This window comes from Pantherophis guttatus, chromosome 10, assembly GCF_059756535.1.
Source record: "Pantherophis guttatus breed Tessera chromosome 10, ASM5975653v1, whole genome shotgun sequence".
In the NCBI taxonomy this organism is placed as follows: domain Eukaryota; kingdom Metazoa; phylum Chordata; class Lepidosauria; order Squamata; family Colubridae; genus Pantherophis; species Pantherophis guttatus.
The window spans coordinates 4442391-4461785 of NC_142072.1; the positions used below are offsets into that span (position 1 = coordinate 4442391).

Below are 19395 nucleotides of genomic sequence, written 5' to 3' on the forward strand. Positions count from 1 at the left end.
CTAGCTGGAATTAAAGCTTTGAGCTTGAAAACGAGCAAGAAATAAAAGATGACCCAGAAAACTGAGCCAAGTAATATTTTGAGAGATTGTTGTTGTTGTTGTTTTTCTTGATTTTATTCAGACATTCCCTAGTCTTCCACTCCCTGGGACTCCTCCCTATAGAGCCAGCGTACAGTTACGCCAAAAATGTAGGATTGTATTTTCAGATGGGTCTAGGACAACTCACCATGGCCAACTCACAGGAGGACAACTCTCCAATTCAATGCTGTATTTAAATGTTTCATTCAGGTATTTTGATTATTGGTGACACCACGTTCCTGTCGAAATTATTGTAACTCTTTTATTTATGGATTGGCTTCTTTATGTTGTTATAATGGGCCACAGATCAACATTAATTTAACTTTTGTATTTGTTGAATTGTCCCGCAGCAAGTTTGTCCCACAAAATGTTGGCCGCGGGTGAAGTTGTCCTATTCCGTTTTCGGATATAATGCCATAATAGCACTGGTAGTTTTCCTAAGCAGCATGATTTTTTTCCAACATATGACTTTCCTATGTTTGCTCCAGACGGGCCTGAACACCCCGTAATCAGCCCCCTACAACGAGTTTACAATGAGCATTCCACTCTGAACCTCTTCTGCTCTGCCGTCTCTAATCCACCTGCAAAGTTTTCTTGGTATCTTAATGGAGAACTTTTGCAACAACACAACGATTCTCACCTGACCCAGCGTCTTACTCTGAAGAACGCTGGAAACTATACTTGTAAAGTTACCAATGTTGAAACTGGACTTTCGAACACCGCCATTCTGGAGATCAGCATTCGGGGTGAGTAGCTTGGTGGATGGCCAAGCTCACTCAGATCTTTTGGAGGACTTGCAGTGTCTGGGTATCTTTTTGGTGTGTGGACTCTTGTCTTCGCTTCCTGTCATCTTGGAACGTCGGTTTCAGAGCTCTGCATGGATTTATTTGGTTTTGGACGTTCCTGCATTTTCGTTTTTGAGTTTTCTTAACATGGTACTCCATCCTGGAATTTTACCATGATTCATTATCTCAACAGACTATTCCTCATTTATTTTGATTCTTTCTCTTACTCTCTATCTGTGATCTTGGTAGACTAGATTCCATCAGATTGCTCTAAGGACCGAAAGTCATTCCAGTAGAAATGAGATCCTATATGTTGTCCCTTCCAACATGTCACCTTCAAAACTTCTCCTTTATGGTCACTGCAGTTCAGATACTGGCCTCTTTTGAGCCTGTTCTGATAGTTACTCAAACTTAGTTCTTTTCCTTGTGTGTATTTCCAGTACTGTGACCTTGTATTTTCTTTCCTCACCGTTGTGAGAACCCAAATAGCTAAAACAGTTGTGCAATTTTTTGTTAGTCTTTTTTTCTTTTTCATGTACCTTCTCTTTAACCCTGTTTTGTTTATATCTTTGGTGCTGACAACTGGCCAGATTCTGGCTTAAGTTTTCAAGCCCACCCATTTTGATATTCACTCGGACTCTATAACTGTTCGATATTCTTTTCTTCCGTTTATTTTATCTGCCTCAAACTTGCCTCATTTGAAATTTAACTCCACCGCTTTCCTTCTTGGTGGTTGTGGAATGTCTCAGAAGTGGTTCAGAAACTCGCTACCTGTTTTACAGTGAAGCAACACAGATGTTGTTCCTGAAAACATACAGTAAACCTCATATTTCCTCTTTTTTTTATTATTGCTAAAATTTTCAGCTTAATCTCATTTTGGCCTCGTCTTTTCCCAACTTCCCATTTTAGCCATCGTCCTCCATGGAACATTTGAATCATCTTGACAAAATCCAAAAGTCCAGGAGAAAATAATTGATTTATATCAAAATTCTCCATCTATTTTTTTGTTTGTTTGTTCTGTTACCATTGCTTTAAGGGATGCGGTGGCTCAGTGGCTAAGATGCTGAGCTTGTCGATCGAAAGGTCGGCAGTTCAGCGGTTCGAATCCCTAGTGCCGCGTAATGGGGTGAGCTCCCGTTACTTGTCCCAGCTTCTGCCAACCTAGCAGTTCGAAAGCAGGTAAAAAATGCAAGTAGAAAAATAGGGACCACCTTTGGTGGGAAGGGAACAGCGTTCCATGCGCCTTTGGTGTTGAGTCATGCTGACCACATGACCACGGAGACATCTTCGGACAGCGCTGGCTCTTCAGCTTTGAAACGGAGTTGAGCACCGTCCCCTAGAGTCGGGAACGACTAGCACATATTTGCAAGGGGAACCTTTATCTTTACCATTGCTTTGTACCTCAAGAGTCCAACACTTGATTAACCAACATTTCCTAAATGCATAGAGGCTTACCTCTCAGCCACAGATCTGACTGCCCAGCTCCTTCTGAATGGAAATTCAAGATTAAATCTTGAAGTCCTGAGTCAATGAACCACGATGAAAAGTCTTGATGGCCACGTCAGACGTTTTGTCTTAAATAACAATGATGTCCCACTTTTTTTTCTCTTTCTAACAGAGGCCATCAATCATATCTCCATCAGAGACCCTGGCAAGGTTGTCGAGAATAGCACCACATATCTCAACTGCACAGCCTCTGGCTTTAATGTTTCCTACTATTGGCTTAAGGGGAACCAGAAGTTGCAGGCAGGAGGCCACATATCTTTAAGCAACAATGGTCAAAACCTTAGCTTGAGTCGAACAAGCCGTCAGGACTCGGGAGTCTATACTTGCAGTGGGATTAACAGTTTCTCTAACAACTCCGCCAACTACACACTGAATGTCTTTTGTAAGTCTGGTTTTGCCGTGGGGGGGGGGTGTTGTAGAGATTTGGGGATTTGGGGAAGGAGCTCCCTGAGGAAAGCTTGTGTAAGAGTCTAACTCCGTGATGGCGAATCTATGGCATGTGTGCCCGAAGTGGCACATGGAGCCATGTCGCCTGGCATGCGTGGCATTGCCCGTTCCTCTTCCGGGTTTTTGGTGCGCATGCCCGCGCGATGATCAGCTAGGCTTTTTGCATGTGGCAGTGCCAGAAATTAGATGATGATCTAGATGGTCTTCCATTTTCCTGTGTGAGCATGCATGCCAGCCAGCTGATTGTCGTGTGAGCTTGTGCGCCAGAAACCTGGAAGAGTAGCTGGCTGAAACAGGAAGTTCATCAGCTGAAACAGGAAGTTCATTTTCAGGCGCGCGCATGCGCCCTGGGCAGCTTCTCTTCCGGGTTGCAGCCCAGACAGGCGCGTACTCCCTTTTCGGCACTCGGTGCCAAAAAGGTTCGCCATCAGTTGTCTAACTTCTAAATTGGGGATATATAAGAGACATTGAATCGATTCGTTCGAGGGATCCAGTATTCTCAGTGCATTCCCTTGATCCGGTCACTTTTCTCTCCCTTGCCACGCACCAACCCCTACAGGTAGTCCTCGCCTTACAACAGTTTGTTTAGTGACCATTCAAACATACAATGGCACTGGGGAAAAAAGGTGATTTATGACCCGTTTTTCACAGTTACAACCTCTGCAAGCATCCGCGAAATCGTGTGATCAAAACTCAGGACGCTTGGCAACCCGTTCATGTTTATGATGGCTGCCATGTCCCTGGAGGGGGGGGTCACGTGATCCCCTTTTGCGACCTCCTGACAAGCCAAGACCATAGGGGAACCGGTTTCACTTAACAACCGAGTTACCCACTTATCAACTGTGCTGCGATTCATTTAACGACTGAGGCAAGAAAGCTCGTAGAATGGGAGCAAGATTCCCTTAAATAAATGTCTCCATTAACAACGGACATTGGGGGGCTTTGTGGTGGCCATAAGTTGAGGACTACCTGCCCTGTTATGCAAACCCCTCGAGTAACTGTTTAGATGGGTCATCTTGCAAGATTCACTTTGATCTGGAGCTGTGTCGCTTGTATCTAGCAGGTCAATCCGTTTGAGAAATTGCATCACTCCCAAATATAATAATCTGACTAAACAGGAGAAGCCTATCATTAGACAGGATGAGATAACCTCGGGCTACATATAATAATATAATTGCAAACACAAATCCTGAGCAAGCGTTAAGAGTCACCTGCCAGTTGTAGGTTGAATGGAGGAGGACACAGCTTGTTTGTGGGAAACTCAAAAAATCCCTGGGACAACCGTCTCCCTTGAACCTCAAGGATCTGGGTGAAACGGAGACAATCCAGGCATCAGCCTAGTATGAAACTCACCATCTGTATGGGCAGTTTGGAATCTCTCCAGCAGCCTGGGCAAAAACTCCTTAAAATCCTTAAGTAGAGAGTGATCAGTCAGTCCAATCAATCAGAATCAATCAATCAAAACTTTTTTTCCCCCATCATAGATCAGCAAATAAAACAATTACTTAAGATAAGAGGGGGGGGAACATAGTTATTCTAAACTATCTCAAAAGGGTTAGAGTTAATACAGGTAGTCCTGCGGTCAAGGAAATAAAATCAGATTGATCCAATAATAACATTTGGTGATTAAAGCAAATCAGAACGAGCAGGATATTTAGCCCAGAGTGGAAATTATAATTCCTGGTGACACAAGTCAGTGACGAGATGACAATTGTCAGGACATGTAACCAGGAACAGGAGTTGAGTTCGAAGCCCTTTGAGTTTCTTACATGCTACCTATACACAGGAATCTGTTCCACAGATGGTTGAGGCAAATAATTTGTGGGAGCGTAATGATTCCAAACTGATGATACATTTGACCCTGCCTTCATCTACCCCGAAAACAAGACATCCCCTGATAATAAGCCCAATCGGGCTTTTGAGCGCATGCACTAAAATAAGCCCTCCCTGAAAATATTTAAACGCACGTGCAGCCGGTCCCCGCCATTTCCTCTGGTTTCCTCCAGGTGTCCCAAAATCATAATACCTCCCCGAAAATAAGGCCATGTGCTTATTTCGGGGTTCAAAAAAATACGAGACAGGGTCTTATTTTCAGGGAAACACGGTACAGCCATAGAGAATAACATGTTCCATCAATTATTCCTTCACTGCACAACACAATCTCTCTTCAAGGGGGATTTTTTTTCCTTGAAGTAGAGATGTCATCAATTGACGAAATATGAGTCCTTGCTATAAGCAAGCCACCCTTTACAGCACTGTGAGGCATTCTGTACACCTTTTGCAACTTCCTGTATATTACTTCTACCTGCTACATGAAATACGTAGCTTCCTTGCCAAAATGTTATTTTAGCGGGTGGGGGGGGAACCCGATTTCTTTTTGTTTTACAGTTTGCAGAGTCCCTTTTGCAAACCGCTGCTTACAGCCCACACCCAAAGAAACAGAAGAAGTAATTACTTCTTCTGCATATTTAAAAGGCAGTTTTGTTTTCCAGTTTCTTCAATGCCCCACCCGGGCTTATTATTCTCGAAACGCAGTTTAAGGCTTTCTGTGGGGAGATAGGGGGTTGGCTTACAGGCCACCTGTAACTTGAGAAAGGAACATCAGGCTGATGAAACTAGCATGACGTAAAACGGGAATTGGAACCCCACCCCACCCCCCACTCCTTCTAGCTGGCTTAGCTGTCCATGATAGCTTTCCTGTTTTGCTTCTCTGTCTGGCCAGGGTACCCCAAAGGACAGTCCCTGGCAGGGGTAAAATCCAGCAGGTTCTGACAGGTTCTGGAGAACCAGTAGCGGAAATTTTGAGCAGTTCGGAGAACCGGTAGTGGAAATTTTGAGCCGTTTCGGAGAACCGGCAAATACCACCTCTGGCTGGCCCCAGCGTGGGGTGGGAATGGGGATTTTGCAGTATCCTTACCCTGCCATGCCCACCAAGCTACGCTCACCAAGCCACACCACGCCCATGAAGCCACACCCACAGAACCGGTAGTAAAAAAAAATTTGATTTCACCACTGGTCTCTGGGTACCGTGAGAATGTTAAACTGTGTACATTAGACGCAGTGGTGAAATGTAAAATTTGTTACTACCGGTTCTGTGGGCGTGGCTTGGTGGTGGTGGGGTAATGTGACTGGGTGGGCTAGGACAACTTTTTTTTTTAATTATTTTTAAAAGCATTTTTTCTACAACCTCTTCGGCTGTTGTTTAAGGTTGTTTAGAGGTTGTTTAAAAAATGCTTTTAAAAGCCTCTGACGATCAGGCAACTCAGCTGGGATCGTCAGAGGCTTTTAAAAGCATTTTTTTTCCTACAACCTCTTCAGCCGAAGATCGAACGTGACATTCTGAAAATTCTCCTCCCCCAAGTTCCCTGGCCTTCTTCAACCTGTAACTCTCCTATATTTGCTCCAGATGGGCCTGATGCCCCAGTCATCAGCCCCAGTGGGCAGTTTTATGCAGAAGGCTCCAATATCACCCTCTCCTGCCAAGCTGACTCCAACCCACCCGCCAACTATACATGGTCCTTCAAGAACTCTACCCATTCAGGGGGGATCTATCAGCTCTTTCGCTTGTCTTCTGCCAACAATGGGACCTATACATGTGAGGCCTCCAACAACGAGACCAAACTCTCCCAGTCTAAAGTCCAGCCAATCTGTGTCCTGGGTGAGTATATTCATGGTTGTATGGACTTCTGGTCTCCATAAATGACGTCTCTTAACTGGGTTGAGCTTTTCTGAGGCTAGTAATTTATATATATGAACGACTTGCCTCCAGAAGTTGTGGATGCTCCATCACTGGAGATCGATGGGAGATTTGACAGCTATTGGTCCAGAATGGCATAGGATCTTCTGCCTGAGCAGGGGGTTGGACTAGAAGTCCTCCAAGATCCCTTCCAACTCTGTTATTCTGTATTTCCTATCTCCATGGGACTTGCCTGGAATCATCCAGATCCAGTCCCAAGGTCTCTTTTTCGCGTTCCATTCTATTTATTGTACCTGTTTGGGTATTCTTGTTTCCTTGACAGCTCCTCCTCCTCCATCTACGACTGTTTTGGGTGTGTTGACAGGGGTTTTGTCCCCAAATGATCCCGCGTGACTGGGTTGGATTTAAACTGTCTGCCTCACGACGAAATCTTCAAAAGTCAACACTGGAGCACCACTTTTCATTGGGGTTTCTTTTTCCCTCACGAAATCTCGTTGCTTTAGCCAACTCCTTGCATGGTTTGTGTTTGTGACTGTTCTTCCTAAGATACATTCTTGTGTCCTGTAACTGGATTTCAGTTTTGATGCAACTGTTTACTGTTTCCTTCAAAGGTTTGGAGTTCACCCTCTTTTGCTGTCGTTCTTTCTTAAGTTGATAATTGGGAAGCTTGTACGATGCATATTAGAAATTCACTTGTCTCCATCTCCATCTTCAAAATTCTCCGATATTGTTCCATTTATGTCAAAGTATATACAGTAGTGTTGTGATCTCTCTTCTTTTTTTGTCCTTTTGGTCATCCTTAAACTATATTGAGAGAACTGAAGTTTAGAAAACCATTTGTGAAGTTTCCAAAAGATGCCCTAATTATCATGTGGTATCTTCTTCCTTTTCCCAACTGTTCCTTTCTCTTACGGAGAAAATGTCTAATTTTATCGTTGCTATTTTCCAATATTAACTTAACAGTAAACACCCACCACCTTAGAAAGTCTCATCGCTTTGGGGATGTTCTTCTTTAGAAAGTTTTATCTGTAATAAAACAGAATAATTCTGAAGGTTGAAAGTTGTCTGATCATTCCTTTCCTATTAGTCTTAGTTCTCGAATGTCCTCGAAAGAATGAATGAAGGTAAGATGCTCTTCCGAAAAGACATGTATATGAATTAGTTTTTATCCATTTCAAAATTACTGTCGTGGGGGAATAAGCAGGGGTGGGCTGCTGGGGTTCGAGAGAACCTCTAGCTAAGATTCTGTGCAGTTCGGAGAACCCCCAAATCCCACTTCTGGCTGGCCCCGCCTACCCTGCCCCTCCCAGGAGTCCCCATGCAGCCTGTTTTGGATGCAGGTAAGTGCAGGGCGCACACGAAGGCTCGGGGAGGGCGAAAAATGGGCCTACCAGAATAATAATAATAATAACTTTATTGTCATTGTACGTGTATACACAGTATACCCATACAGCGGAATTCACTTAACACCCAAAGACCAGGTCCAACACACATAACAATCCCCAAACAGAAGTTTAGGAACGAGCCCGTTTCCAGCCTCCAGAGGGCCTCTGGAGCCTGGGGAGGCCGTTTTCACCCTACCGTTTTTGCCCTACCGGAGGCTCGAGGAAAGCCTCCGGAGTCCGGGGAGGGCAAAAATGCACCACCCGCCATGGTGCAGGAGGCCGACGAGGCCATGTCCACCATGTCCACACCCACCCAGCAACCAGGCAGAGTACCCCTTGCTAAAATTTTTGAAGCTCTCCCCTGGTAATAAGGTTATGTTAACGGCAGTTAAGCTTTAGTAGAGTAACTTCACATTAATAGTCAACCTCTTCTCCAAAGCGCCTGAAGCAGGGGTGGGTTCTAAATTTTTTTACTACCGGTTCTGTGGGCGTGGCTTATTTTGTGGGTGTGGCTTGGAGGTCATGTGACTAGGTGGGCGTGGCTAGCTGGTCAGAGTCCTTTCTGGAAGGTCCTCGCACTTATGACCAGTCCTCGCACTTACGACCCGACTCATTTGTTTGCTTTTAACACTGATCAGCTGTAGGGCGGCCCTTTGAAGCCCAGCGCCAAGAGTTTAAACAGTTTTTTTCCCTCTAGTCATCAGCTGGGACTCAGGAGGCAGCAATAGATTGGGGCTGGGGCCAAATAAAAGGTAAGAATAACGGGGGTGGGGAGGGGGAGGGCGGGGGGGAGAACCGGTTCAGTGACCCACCACTGGCCTGAAGGCAGGACAAGAAGCAACGGATGGAAACTAACCAAGGAGAGAAAACCAACCTAGATCTAAGGAGAAATTTCCTGTCAGTGAGAACAGTTAATCAATGGAATGACTTGCCTCCAGATGTTGAGGTTTTCAAGATGAGATTAGATAGCCATTTGTCTGAAATGGTATAGGATCTCCTCCTTGAACAGGAGGTTGGACTAGAAGACCTCCAAGGTCCCTTCCAACTCGGAAGTTCTGCTAAATTCTACTTAGCTGGTAGATGTTCCACCATATGAATTCCCACCCAGAAGAAACACTGAGGAGAGCTGATAAACCAGACATTGCTAGAAATGTGGAATTGGATGAAGATAATAAGAGAGGTCTCCAGATCAGGCAGTTTGATCCTACATCTGAATGTGCTTGAAAAATCTCGAACAGTAGAAGGCCATGAAGGAAACCATGCAAAATGATTGTGGGCTTTTTTTTTTAACCAGCAAAACCCAAAATTACTGTAGATATGGAGTTACTATTGGAAGAAAAGGGACATGGTGGCTCAGTGGCTAAGACGCTGAGCTTGTCGATCGAAAGGTCGGCAGTTCAGCGGTTCGAATCCCTAGTGCCGCGTAATGGGGTGAGCTCCCGTTCCTTGCCCCAGCTTCTGCCAACCTAGCAGTTCGAAAGCACTTTTTTTTAAAAAAAGGAAGTAGAAAAATAGGGACCACCTTTGGTGGGAAGATAACAGCCTTCCGTGCGCCTTTGGCGTTGAATCATGCCGGCCACATGACCCCGGAGACGTCTTCGGACAGCGCTGGCTCTTCGGCTTTGAAACGGAGATGAGCACTGCCCGCTAGAGTCCGGAACGACTAGCACATATGTACGAGGGGAACCTTTACCTTTACGTTTATTGCAAGAAAAGATATTAGAAATCAAATGCGAAGCTGCTTTGGAATAGAGATGGAAGGCTATATAGAGCAACGGGGAAGCCAGATAGAGCTTCTCTGAAAATAGAGAAGAAACTATCTGTCAGTCCTGCCTTTGTACAAGCACCTTCAATAATGATAAACAGGCCTTGCGGTAATGGACCACAAAGTCCTAGAAACATTTTTTTCCTGCGGAATCAGATTCTGGTTCCCACCAGCCTTCGGGAGGTTTTCACCAGACCGATGCTTGGTGCTTTCTATTGTCCCTGGTGATCTTATAACGTGCCTTCTAGGACTTTGTACCATTGTGAGATTATTTCTTGGCAAGAGAAGCTAAACAGCAAATTAGACCGAAGGGAAGAAGCTAATGAGAGCGATAATATCTAAAGATGATTCCTCCAAGGGTTTGGGTGCTCTTTTTATTTCCTGGCATCTTTCTTTGCTTTGAGGCTGACCTGATGCACCCTTTCATTTGTGTCTCACCCCAGACCATCCCAGTGTTCCTAACATGGCTATTCGGGGTGGGGTGGTGGCGTGATTTTCCCCAGTATCATAATTTCAACACCCGGACATACATACCAGCCAGAGGTGGGATTCAGCCGGTTCGGACCAGTTTGGGCAAACCGGTTGTTAAAATTCTGCCCAGTTCGGCGAACCGCACAATCCCACCCCTGACTGGCCCTGCCCCCACCCATTTTTTGCCCGGTTTTGGGGCCATTTTTTGGGGTTTTATCAGCTGTTTTGGGGGTGTTTTTCTACCCTTTTTTGGCCATTTTTGGGCTGTTTTTCAGCATGAAAAACGGCCGGAAAACGGCCCATAAAATGGGCGGGGCCAGCCAGTGGTGGGATTAGTCCGAACCGGTCAGAATTGCTGAATCCCACCTCTGCCTTTGAGGCGAGTGGCCTGGAGGCGGGTCTGGGTGTGATGAGTGACGTTGAGTTGGCCACACCCACCCAGTCACATGACCACCGGGCCACACCTACCGAGCCAGAGAACCGGTTGTTAAATTATTTAAATCCCACCATTGATACCAGCAAAATAAGGCATCCTGAATAATATTGTAGCCAATGCTGCAATTTATATATCTGTATTTTGTTTTCTTGGGGTTTTTTTTCCCCTTCATTGGACTCATGAAATTCAATTACTAAAATATGAGACAGTGTGATGGTTTCTAGAGCCACCAGGGAACATCCTGGCTAATGCAGACATGTCTGGATGGAAGCCATTGTGTTTAATTACTCTTCTTTTTTTAAAAAAAAATCTGATATTATGCCCTTTTATGTTGGCAGAAGTCCATGTTGGCAATATACTGCACTGATCACAGGAACCATCTCATCCTTAGTTTATGAAATGATGCCAATGCTAACTAGAATTGTTATTTTAAAAAAAGAGAGAGAGAAAGAAGACCGATGCGTGTGCTGAAAATATAGCTGCTGTTTGAGAAAATTCCTGTATGTGTCTTCCGTGCAGGGAAATTTTGTAAAAAGAGGATTTTTTCCCCCCGTGAATAATAATATCCGTAGGTTGTTATGTATTGCTTTTCTTTCTCTCATTCTTCCTTTCTTTTATGATTGTTTTGAATGCGTTCAGCTCTTCAAGAAAACAAGAGCTGCGTAATTATTATTTATGTCTTCCATTGTCTCTTCCCCGCAGCAAAATAATCTCTGGATCCTTTTTCTAAACAAATGAAACACCCAGTAAAAGTTAGAAAGTAGGACGTAGGAAAAGAGAATAAGCTAGTATTTCTTCTTTAAAAAACTTTCTCTTGGGCTTTTAAAATTCTCCATAAAACGTGCAGTCTAAAATCTTAAGACTGAAAAAGTCAGTCAGTATCGGAGAGCTCGCTCATTTTCTTTTGCTTAGCAAAAGAAATTTTGATCCCAATTTTTGGTCGTAAATAGAGGACTGCCTTTAAAGCTCGGTGGAGTGGCTGTGTGTTCTGAATCAATAGATTGGAGGTTAAGTTGGTCAGCTTCATTGGGCATCAATCAATGCATGGATTTTGGGATACAGCCCAGTTTTTTCTCAAGGAGACTACCGAGAAACACACAGTAGGTAGTCCTCCACTTACAACAGTTCATTTTCAAAGCTACAAGAGCCCTGAAAAAAGTGACTTGTGGCCCATGGCCACATGCTCAAAATTCAGATGCTTCGCATTTATTTATTTATTTATTTATTTATTTATTTATTTATTTATTTATTTATTTATTTATCATATTTGTATACCGCCCTACTCCCGGAGGACTCAGGGCGGTGAATAGCCAAGATAAAAATACAAAGAACATACAAAAGTTAAAAACTATTAAAAATAGATTGAATAATTTGGGCTCAAAAAACTAATTTAAGACATCCAATTTCTCTAAAAACATTTAAAACCCAATTTAAAAGGGAGAGTTAGGCCAGACCAGCCTGTTGGAATAAAAACGTTTTTAGGGCGCAGCGGAAGATGCGTAAGTCTTGGATCCTCCGTATCTCCGGGGGGGAGCTCGTTCCAGATGGCAGGTGCCCCCACAGAGAAGGCTCTCCCCCTGGGGGCCGCCAGTCGGCATTGTTTGGCCGACGGCACCCTGAGGAGCCCCTCGCTATGGGAGCGAACTGGTCGGTGAGAGGCTACTGGTGGCAGAAGGCGGTCTCGTAAGTACCCTGGTCCTGAGCCATGGAGCGCTCTAAAGGTGGTAACCAAAACCTTGAAGCGCACCCGGAAGACCACTGGGAGCCAGTGCAGCTCGCGCAGGAGGGGGGTCACATGGGAGCACCACGTCGCTCCTGTCACCACCCGCACGGCTGCATTCTGGACCAGTTGGAGCCTCCGGGTGCTCCTCAAGGGGAGCCCCATGTAGAGAGCATTGCAATAGTTGACGGTCATTTATGACGGTTGCAATAACCCCGGGGTCATACGACCACTTTTTGCGACCTTCTGACAAAGTCAGGTTCACTTAATAATTGTGTTGCTAACTTGGCAACTGTAATGATTCACTTAAGAGTTGTGGCCAGGAAAGAATTATGGCCCTTTTTCGCACTTATGACCGTTGCAGTATTCCCACGGTCACGAGATCAAAATTCAGACCCTTGGCAAATGATTCTTATTTAGGGCAGCCTCCTGGAATGACGTGATACCCCTCTTTTAGCCTTCTGGCAAGTAAAGTCAAGATTCACTTCACGGCTGCGGCGAGAAAAGTTGTAAAAATGGGGCCAAACTCACTTAACAAATGTCCCGCTTAGCAACAGAACTTTTGGGCTCAAAATTTCAAAGTTGAGAGGTCAATTGGGATTTTAAAACGTAGGAAGCAGCAGACCTCATTTGTTTCCTTTCGGATTGATGGGGGTTTTGCAACGAGCAGCGGCAGCCATTTTGTGAGAACTCTTCTAGTAGTCGTCCAAATCCCAAAAGGGGGGGTGCTTTCCCTCATCTTCCACCCAGTAGTGAGTTTCACTTACCTTCGCTACCGGTTTGGAACTGTGAGCGGGCGCGTGTGCGCTTGTTCCGCTTGCGTGCGGTGCTTCTGCACAGAGCATCCGTGATGGCGTCCAGGCAGGTGGGCGGAGCCTCCTGCCAGCACTGCTACCAGTTCGCCCGAACTGTGGCGAACCGATAGAAACCAACCACTGCTCCCACCCCCAGTTTTGCCTGCTGCCACCATCTGGACGCCCGTGGCCACTAACCTGCCAATGAAGCAAGTTTAGAGATCAGGAAGAATGTTCAACTGTCTTTGCCAGTTTTATCTCCTCTTGCAAAGTTGGGGCCAGCTGGGCCCCCAAGAATGGCAAGTCCAGAAGTAGATCTGCTCAGAAGGAAGCCCACCCTTTTCTGCCCTCCGCTCCTCCGTGTCCTGCTTCACGTTAAAATAGGGGATGGGGAGGAGGGAATGTCCAACGCCTTCCTTCAATCCTTGGCTCTCTGTGTCCTTATCAAGAAAAGGAACCAGCCTCTCTGAACCAGTATAAGAGAGAATGCCCAGCTCGTTCAATCAAAGAGAAGGAAAGAAACCATTAAAATTCCATTTTCTGAAAGCTCATGATAAATGATTCCACTTAATTGTTGGATTCAAAGCGGGCAGCATGAGCCATTCTCAACCCAACCCAATCCAGGGTCTTCCTGGCGCATGGTATGCTCATGGACTCAAATCTAGGATTCTTGCAGGAACTTCTTAGCAGAAAGTTGTTGGTGCTACCCGTCTCCCTGATTTGGTCCATTGGCCACGTTGGCGTGAAGGGGAAGGGGGTAAGATAACACACCCACTGTTGTTCTTGTTGTTGTTGTTGTTGTTTGAAGCACCTGAGTCTTTGTAAGCTTCTCCAAACAGAGGAGAGCTCTCAAAACTTCCCAACTCTGGAGATCCTAGATGGTGACCTACCTTGCTGGACAAGCCAAGTACCAGAAGCTGTAAGTACTCAGTCGATGACCCTTGTTGTGTTTTGTGTGCAGAAAAACTCTCAAAGCCAATCCTGTGGCCTTCAAACTCTCTTGTGGCTGAGAACACACGTTTCACGCTGAATTGTAGCACCTCCAGTAGTTCCACGGTCAAAGTCACCTGGTCCAAGGACAGTAAACCTTTCCCAACAAATGTAGAATTTGACCATGAAAACCGAACCCTCACACTGCGCAAATTCCAAGAACCAGATGCAGGGACCTATACTTGTACGGCCAAGCACCTTCTCGGCGCCGCCACAAGCGACCCCAGTATACTTACACTGGCATGTAAGTAATCTCCCCTTTGACGGGGCCTTTCTTCCTGCTTCATGGTGAAGATATGGCTACTAGAGTTTTCTTTCCCATCTCCAAAATGAAAAATACGGGGATTCTTAGTTGACAAGAGATGAGCCCTCTTCCTCCAAACCTTCTTGGAAGACAGCTGAAGAAGACCTTCCAAAGGAGGGAAGGACCTCTGCAGAGACTCGAGGCAATCTTCTCGGATGCTGAGATGAAATCCCGCCACCAAAATTTATGTTGGAACCATGATAAGCCCCATTCCTGAACCCAACAGTTGCCCTAATAACTTTGCTGATTTGTGGGGTGGGGTATGTTCCTCCTGCTTACCAGCTGGGCCTTCTTCTCTTCCACCCCTTTGCCCTGATTCTACCTCCTTTCCTTTCTAGACGGGCCCAGGTCTGCTCAGCTGAACCGGACAGGAACCATAGAGGAACCCCTTGGTTCTGAATTGGTTCTCCAGTGTTCTGCGGAATCCATGCCTCGGGCCAAGTTTGAGTGGTTCTTCAATAACACAGTCAAGAATGGGACGGAGGACACGCTCAATGTTCACTTGAAGGACTGGGAAGATGAAGGCAATTACACCTGCCAGGCTATGAACCCCTTCACCACCCACACGACTTCGGCCTCTGTCTATGTGAAATTGACAGGTGAGAAGTCCGGTTTTTTGGAATCGACCACCCATCCATGATCCTTTCTGGTTCCTCCCAAGTTTTTGGCTCTTCCGAGTTCTTCATGGGTCAAATGATTTGAGGCTGGAGATTATATCCTGGGTAGGATAGTATAACAAGCCTCATGCCAAAGGGAGGTGTGAATCCAGGTTTATATTCTCTATCATTCCAGATGACACTATAAGGAACTGAGTACAAGTATCTGCATGAACAGACTTCTTGGTGCAAAGTCCAGGGCTCAACAAAGAGAATCTGTTAATAAAATGTCTGAGGATGGGAGTCATATGTTTCTATATGGTCTAGACCAGGGGTGTCAAACTCACACCAGGCCCTGGGGGCTGGATCCAGCCTGCAAAAACAGCAAAGGACCAGCCTGTGGTGCCTCTGCCAGTGAAAATGGAGCTGGGGAGGGCTGCCCACAGCCTTCCCGAGTTCCGTTTTCACTGGCAGAGGGTTGCAGGAGGCTGTTGCAGCTGAAAACGGAGCTTGGGATTCTGTTTTCACTGGCAGAGCGCTCGGACCCCCACAGGCGCCCCCGACATGAGTGACGTCAAGCTAGCCCCACCCACCCTGGCCCCCAGAGGTCAAACACAACCCTGATGCGGCCCTCAATGAAATCGAGTTTGACAACCCCTGGTCTAAATTAATATTTTTCAACCTTGGCCACTTTAAGCAGTGTGGACTTCAACTCCCAGAATTCCCCAGCGGGCTGCCTGGGGGAATTCTGGCATTTAAAGTCTACACAGCTTAAAGTGGCTGAGTTTGAGAGACACTGCTCTACATTTAAGAGCAGGTTTTAGGACTGGATTAATTTTATATTGGTATGCCATGGATTTTATATTTGGCTTTATTTACTCCGTAATCTTTTTCCTGCCCTTAAGTTCAGCATGTTTTCATCGCTGCCATGTATTGTACCAGGAGCGTCAGCATAATCTCTGGTGCTAAAAAAATCTGGAAGGATTGGATGGCGCCTTTTCCATCTAACCATTTTCGATGCAATAAAAGGCAGAAAGCTTTTTAAAAATGATATGTAGTATTTTTTTTTAAATGCATTCATCGGAAACGGTGCTACTAAACCCCCTCCTGTAATGTATGTAATTTCTTTATTGCGGTGTTGTTGATATATGATTTTTGTTCTTTACACTTCACTGCATTGCAAATAAGGTGCTTTTCATGCTTTGTTCTTCAAACCTTCCCAGTTGACCAAAAAAAATGAATTCACGGGACAAGCAAACACACACACACACACACACACACACACACACACACACACAAAAGAAAATCAATGCCCTGATAGGAAAAATTAATTGTCAGAGATTCCAAATGCAGAAATGGAACAAAACAGTGGGAGACATGAGCATTTTTCGCTTCTCTTTGCCAACCTCGGCATGCTAGTTAAAGAAAAGAAAACCAGATAAGAAAAGCTAAGTAAATAAAATTGTGGTCGGGTAGTTTTTGATTTACAAAGCTCCGCATGTAGAAAAATTAACCTGCTGATTCTCTGTGGTCATCGGGAGTACCCATCAAGGCCTTTTATCTTTGCTGCTGAATAAAATATCGGAGCAACGTTCTCCCCAAATAGATTTTTGCATTGTGGGTTACTAATGTTCTGAACTGGAGCATGCATAAGTGGTTTGTGGTGTGTTTGTCAGGGAAAACATTGGTTGAGAAGGTGTGATAAAGGTATATTTTGGGTTAAGGTGCATATAATACCTCTTCTATTGCATACGGATTTGGGGTTCTCCATGAGTTGGTCAATCTTGCTGTGACTTTAAGAATTGGGCTATCAGGAGCCACTGTGGACGTGGTGGTGGTGGAGGGGATAGAATCATAGAATCCTTGGGCTGGAAGGGACCTTGGAGGTCATCTAGTCCAACCCTCTGCCCATGGCAGGAAACCATGGCAGGAGATTCTACCATTCCTTGCTTTGCTTCATATTTTTCTAGGATTTGCAATCTGCTGGGTAACAAAGGAATGTCTTATTCTCAGTTCATCCACGTCCATGGTTGTCCCAAAGGTGCTTTTTCAAGAAGCAACTGGACTTCCTTCGTTTTTCCTTGAGGACCTTTCGCTTCTCATTCCAGAAGCTTCTTCGGTTCTTAGAGGAAAAGCGAAATGTTTTCAAGGGAAAAAACAAACAAACAGACAAGGGGAGTGATAGCACCCAGCCAATCTCGGATGATCTTGAAATGCTCAGCAAGGTTTTTAATCTGGTTAATAACAGCACAACAGAGTTGGAAGGGTCCTTGGAGGTCTTCTAGTCCAATCCCCTGCCCAAATGGGGGTTAAGATAAGAACCAAGTTTCAAGTCCACCTTGAACCTGAATACTTGGTGACTTTGGGCCATTTTCTCTCTTGGTCAAACTTCCTTCACAGGATTGTTGTTGTGGGGATAATGTTAAAAGAGACTAGAAAACACATGACCTGCTAATTTATTCTCTCAGACATATTTCATTACTAGTTTCTTTAATATCTTCAACCGTGACAGAACTTCTGATGTATGATCATCCCTGGAATAGTCGTGATACGTTCAGAGATATATTTCTCTGCAAAATAGCTCCTGTTGAATTGTACAGCACAGCATCAGACCAGGAAATATTTGTATGACGTATTGTATTATATGTCAGGTGTGAAATATCAGACCCAGATGTGAAGGTCCAATTAAACGGATGTTTTAAGTGTATGCCCAGAAATATTCTTAATTAACAATTTTATTTTTATTTTATTTTATATCGAATTTATATACCGCCCTTCTCCCTGAGGACTCAGGGAGGTGTACAGCCAAAGTAAAAACATAAACTACAAACAGTAAAATACAATTAAAAAGATATATATATATGTTTGGCCCCATGATTAAAAGCAATGACAGAACAATTAAAAACATTTTTAAAAAGTGTTAGGCCAGCCCGGCTTGCTGAAAAAAGAAAGTTTTAAGGGCACGGCGGAAGGCACCGAGGTCTTGGATTCTTCTCATCTCTGGGGGCAGCTGTTTCCAGAGGGTAGGTGCCCCCACAGAGAAGGCCCTCCCCCTGGAGGTCACCAGCCTACATTGTTTGGCTGATGGCACCCCGAGGAGGCCGTCGGTAGCAGCAGGTCGATGGGAGGCCGTCGGTAGCAGCAGGCGGTCTCAAAGATATCTAGGTCCTATGCCATGGAGGTTAACCTTATCTTGGCATCAGATAAGGGTCAAAGGAATTCAAAAGAGTTAGATTAGTCCAGGGGTCAGCAACCTGTGGCTCTGGAGCCATATGCAGCTCTTTGGGCCCTCTGCTGTGGCTCCCTGTCGGGTGATCCCACCACTGGCTGGCCCCACCCCTTGCCCTCCCTTCCCAGTCACTCCTCGCCTGGCCTGAGAAGGTAAGAGCGACGGCAGGGGATGGAGAAGTGGCCAGGGCAGAGAGAGAGAGATACAGCGAGAGGGGGAGAGAAAGAGACATAAAGAGATACAGAGGGGGGGGAATGGAGGGGGGAGAGAGAGAAATGTCAAAAGGGGTTTGTGGTTCCCGGTGTTTTTTAACAACTGGTTCTCTGCCCTAATGACGGCTGGGTAGGCGTGGCCAGGGGGGGTCATGTGACTTGTGGAAGTGAGTGACATCGAGTTGGCCACGCCCACTCAGGTTTTGTGGCTCCCGGTGTTTTCTTTTCTGTGGGAAACGGGTCCAAATGGCTCTTTGAGCGCTTAAGGTTGCAGACCCCTGGATTAGTCCATTTGTGGCTGCGTAGGGACACTAGGCTGATTGCTCTTTTGACTCCACCCGCCCCTTGGTTCTGCCACTCCTTCTCCCACATTTTGTCATTAAAATTGTTTGGTGATCATTGAATGTTATAAAATATTTTATAAAATGTGAATACCGTAAGAGTCACGGGTTCCGGAGTTTGGATGCATTCTGTAAGTTAGCTTATTTGAGGTAGCTTGGTTTTTGTCCTGCGATGCCCAGTTAAAGCTTAACAGGAAAGAGAGTTTCAATAGCATATAGATATTAAATGCTTTTCCGCTTGCACCGTGGAAATCTCCATTGTGTTGTTTTAGCGCTACCAATTGATAAGAATTTGTGAATCTAGAATGACAGTAAACTTTTAAATAAAGTAGTCGTGGAAATACTTTCTCCACCGCACCAAAGTGTTCACTGGGATTGTTTTGAGCAAGTATAGCAAAAGCCATCATTCTCACGTTATCTCCTGCAGTGTCACAACTTCTCCTTGTGTGTCAGTGTTCAGAAGCTAAATCGGGTGTGGAAAGTGGAGGTGACAAGCTGGGTATTTTTGTGTGTGTGTACAGGGTTGTTCTGTCCCCGTCTCACACACGCACACAAACAGACAGCCGGCAGTTAAATAAACTGGCAGACAACCAATTCTTTCGATAAGAGGATTGGCAGCAACCCAGTAGCTGCTTGCCA

The 19395-nt window shown here is 45.2% G+C and overlaps 1 protein-coding gene across 3 annotated transcripts in view; it reads left to right on the forward strand.

Moving 5' to 3' along the window:
- The window catches only part of LOC117677675 (cell adhesion molecule CEACAM5-like), a 47761-nt gene that overhangs the window by 19506 nt on the left and 8860 nt on the right, over nt 1-19395 (forward strand). For 2 of the 3 annotated variants that reach the window (XM_034438026.3, XM_034438027.3), the window contains exons 4-8: nt 567-824; nt 2482-2751; nt 6223-6474; nt 14046-14318; nt 14717-14977. In XM_034438026.3, coding sequence (XP_034293917.2) covers nt 567-824; nt 2482-2751; nt 6223-6474; nt 14046-14318; nt 14717-14977 — 1314 coding nt within the window. The remainder of the gene's footprint in view (nt 1-566; nt 825-2481; nt 2752-6222; nt 6475-14045; nt 14319-14716; nt 14978-19395) is intronic. The other variant, XM_087876287.1, reaches the window with a different exon arrangement.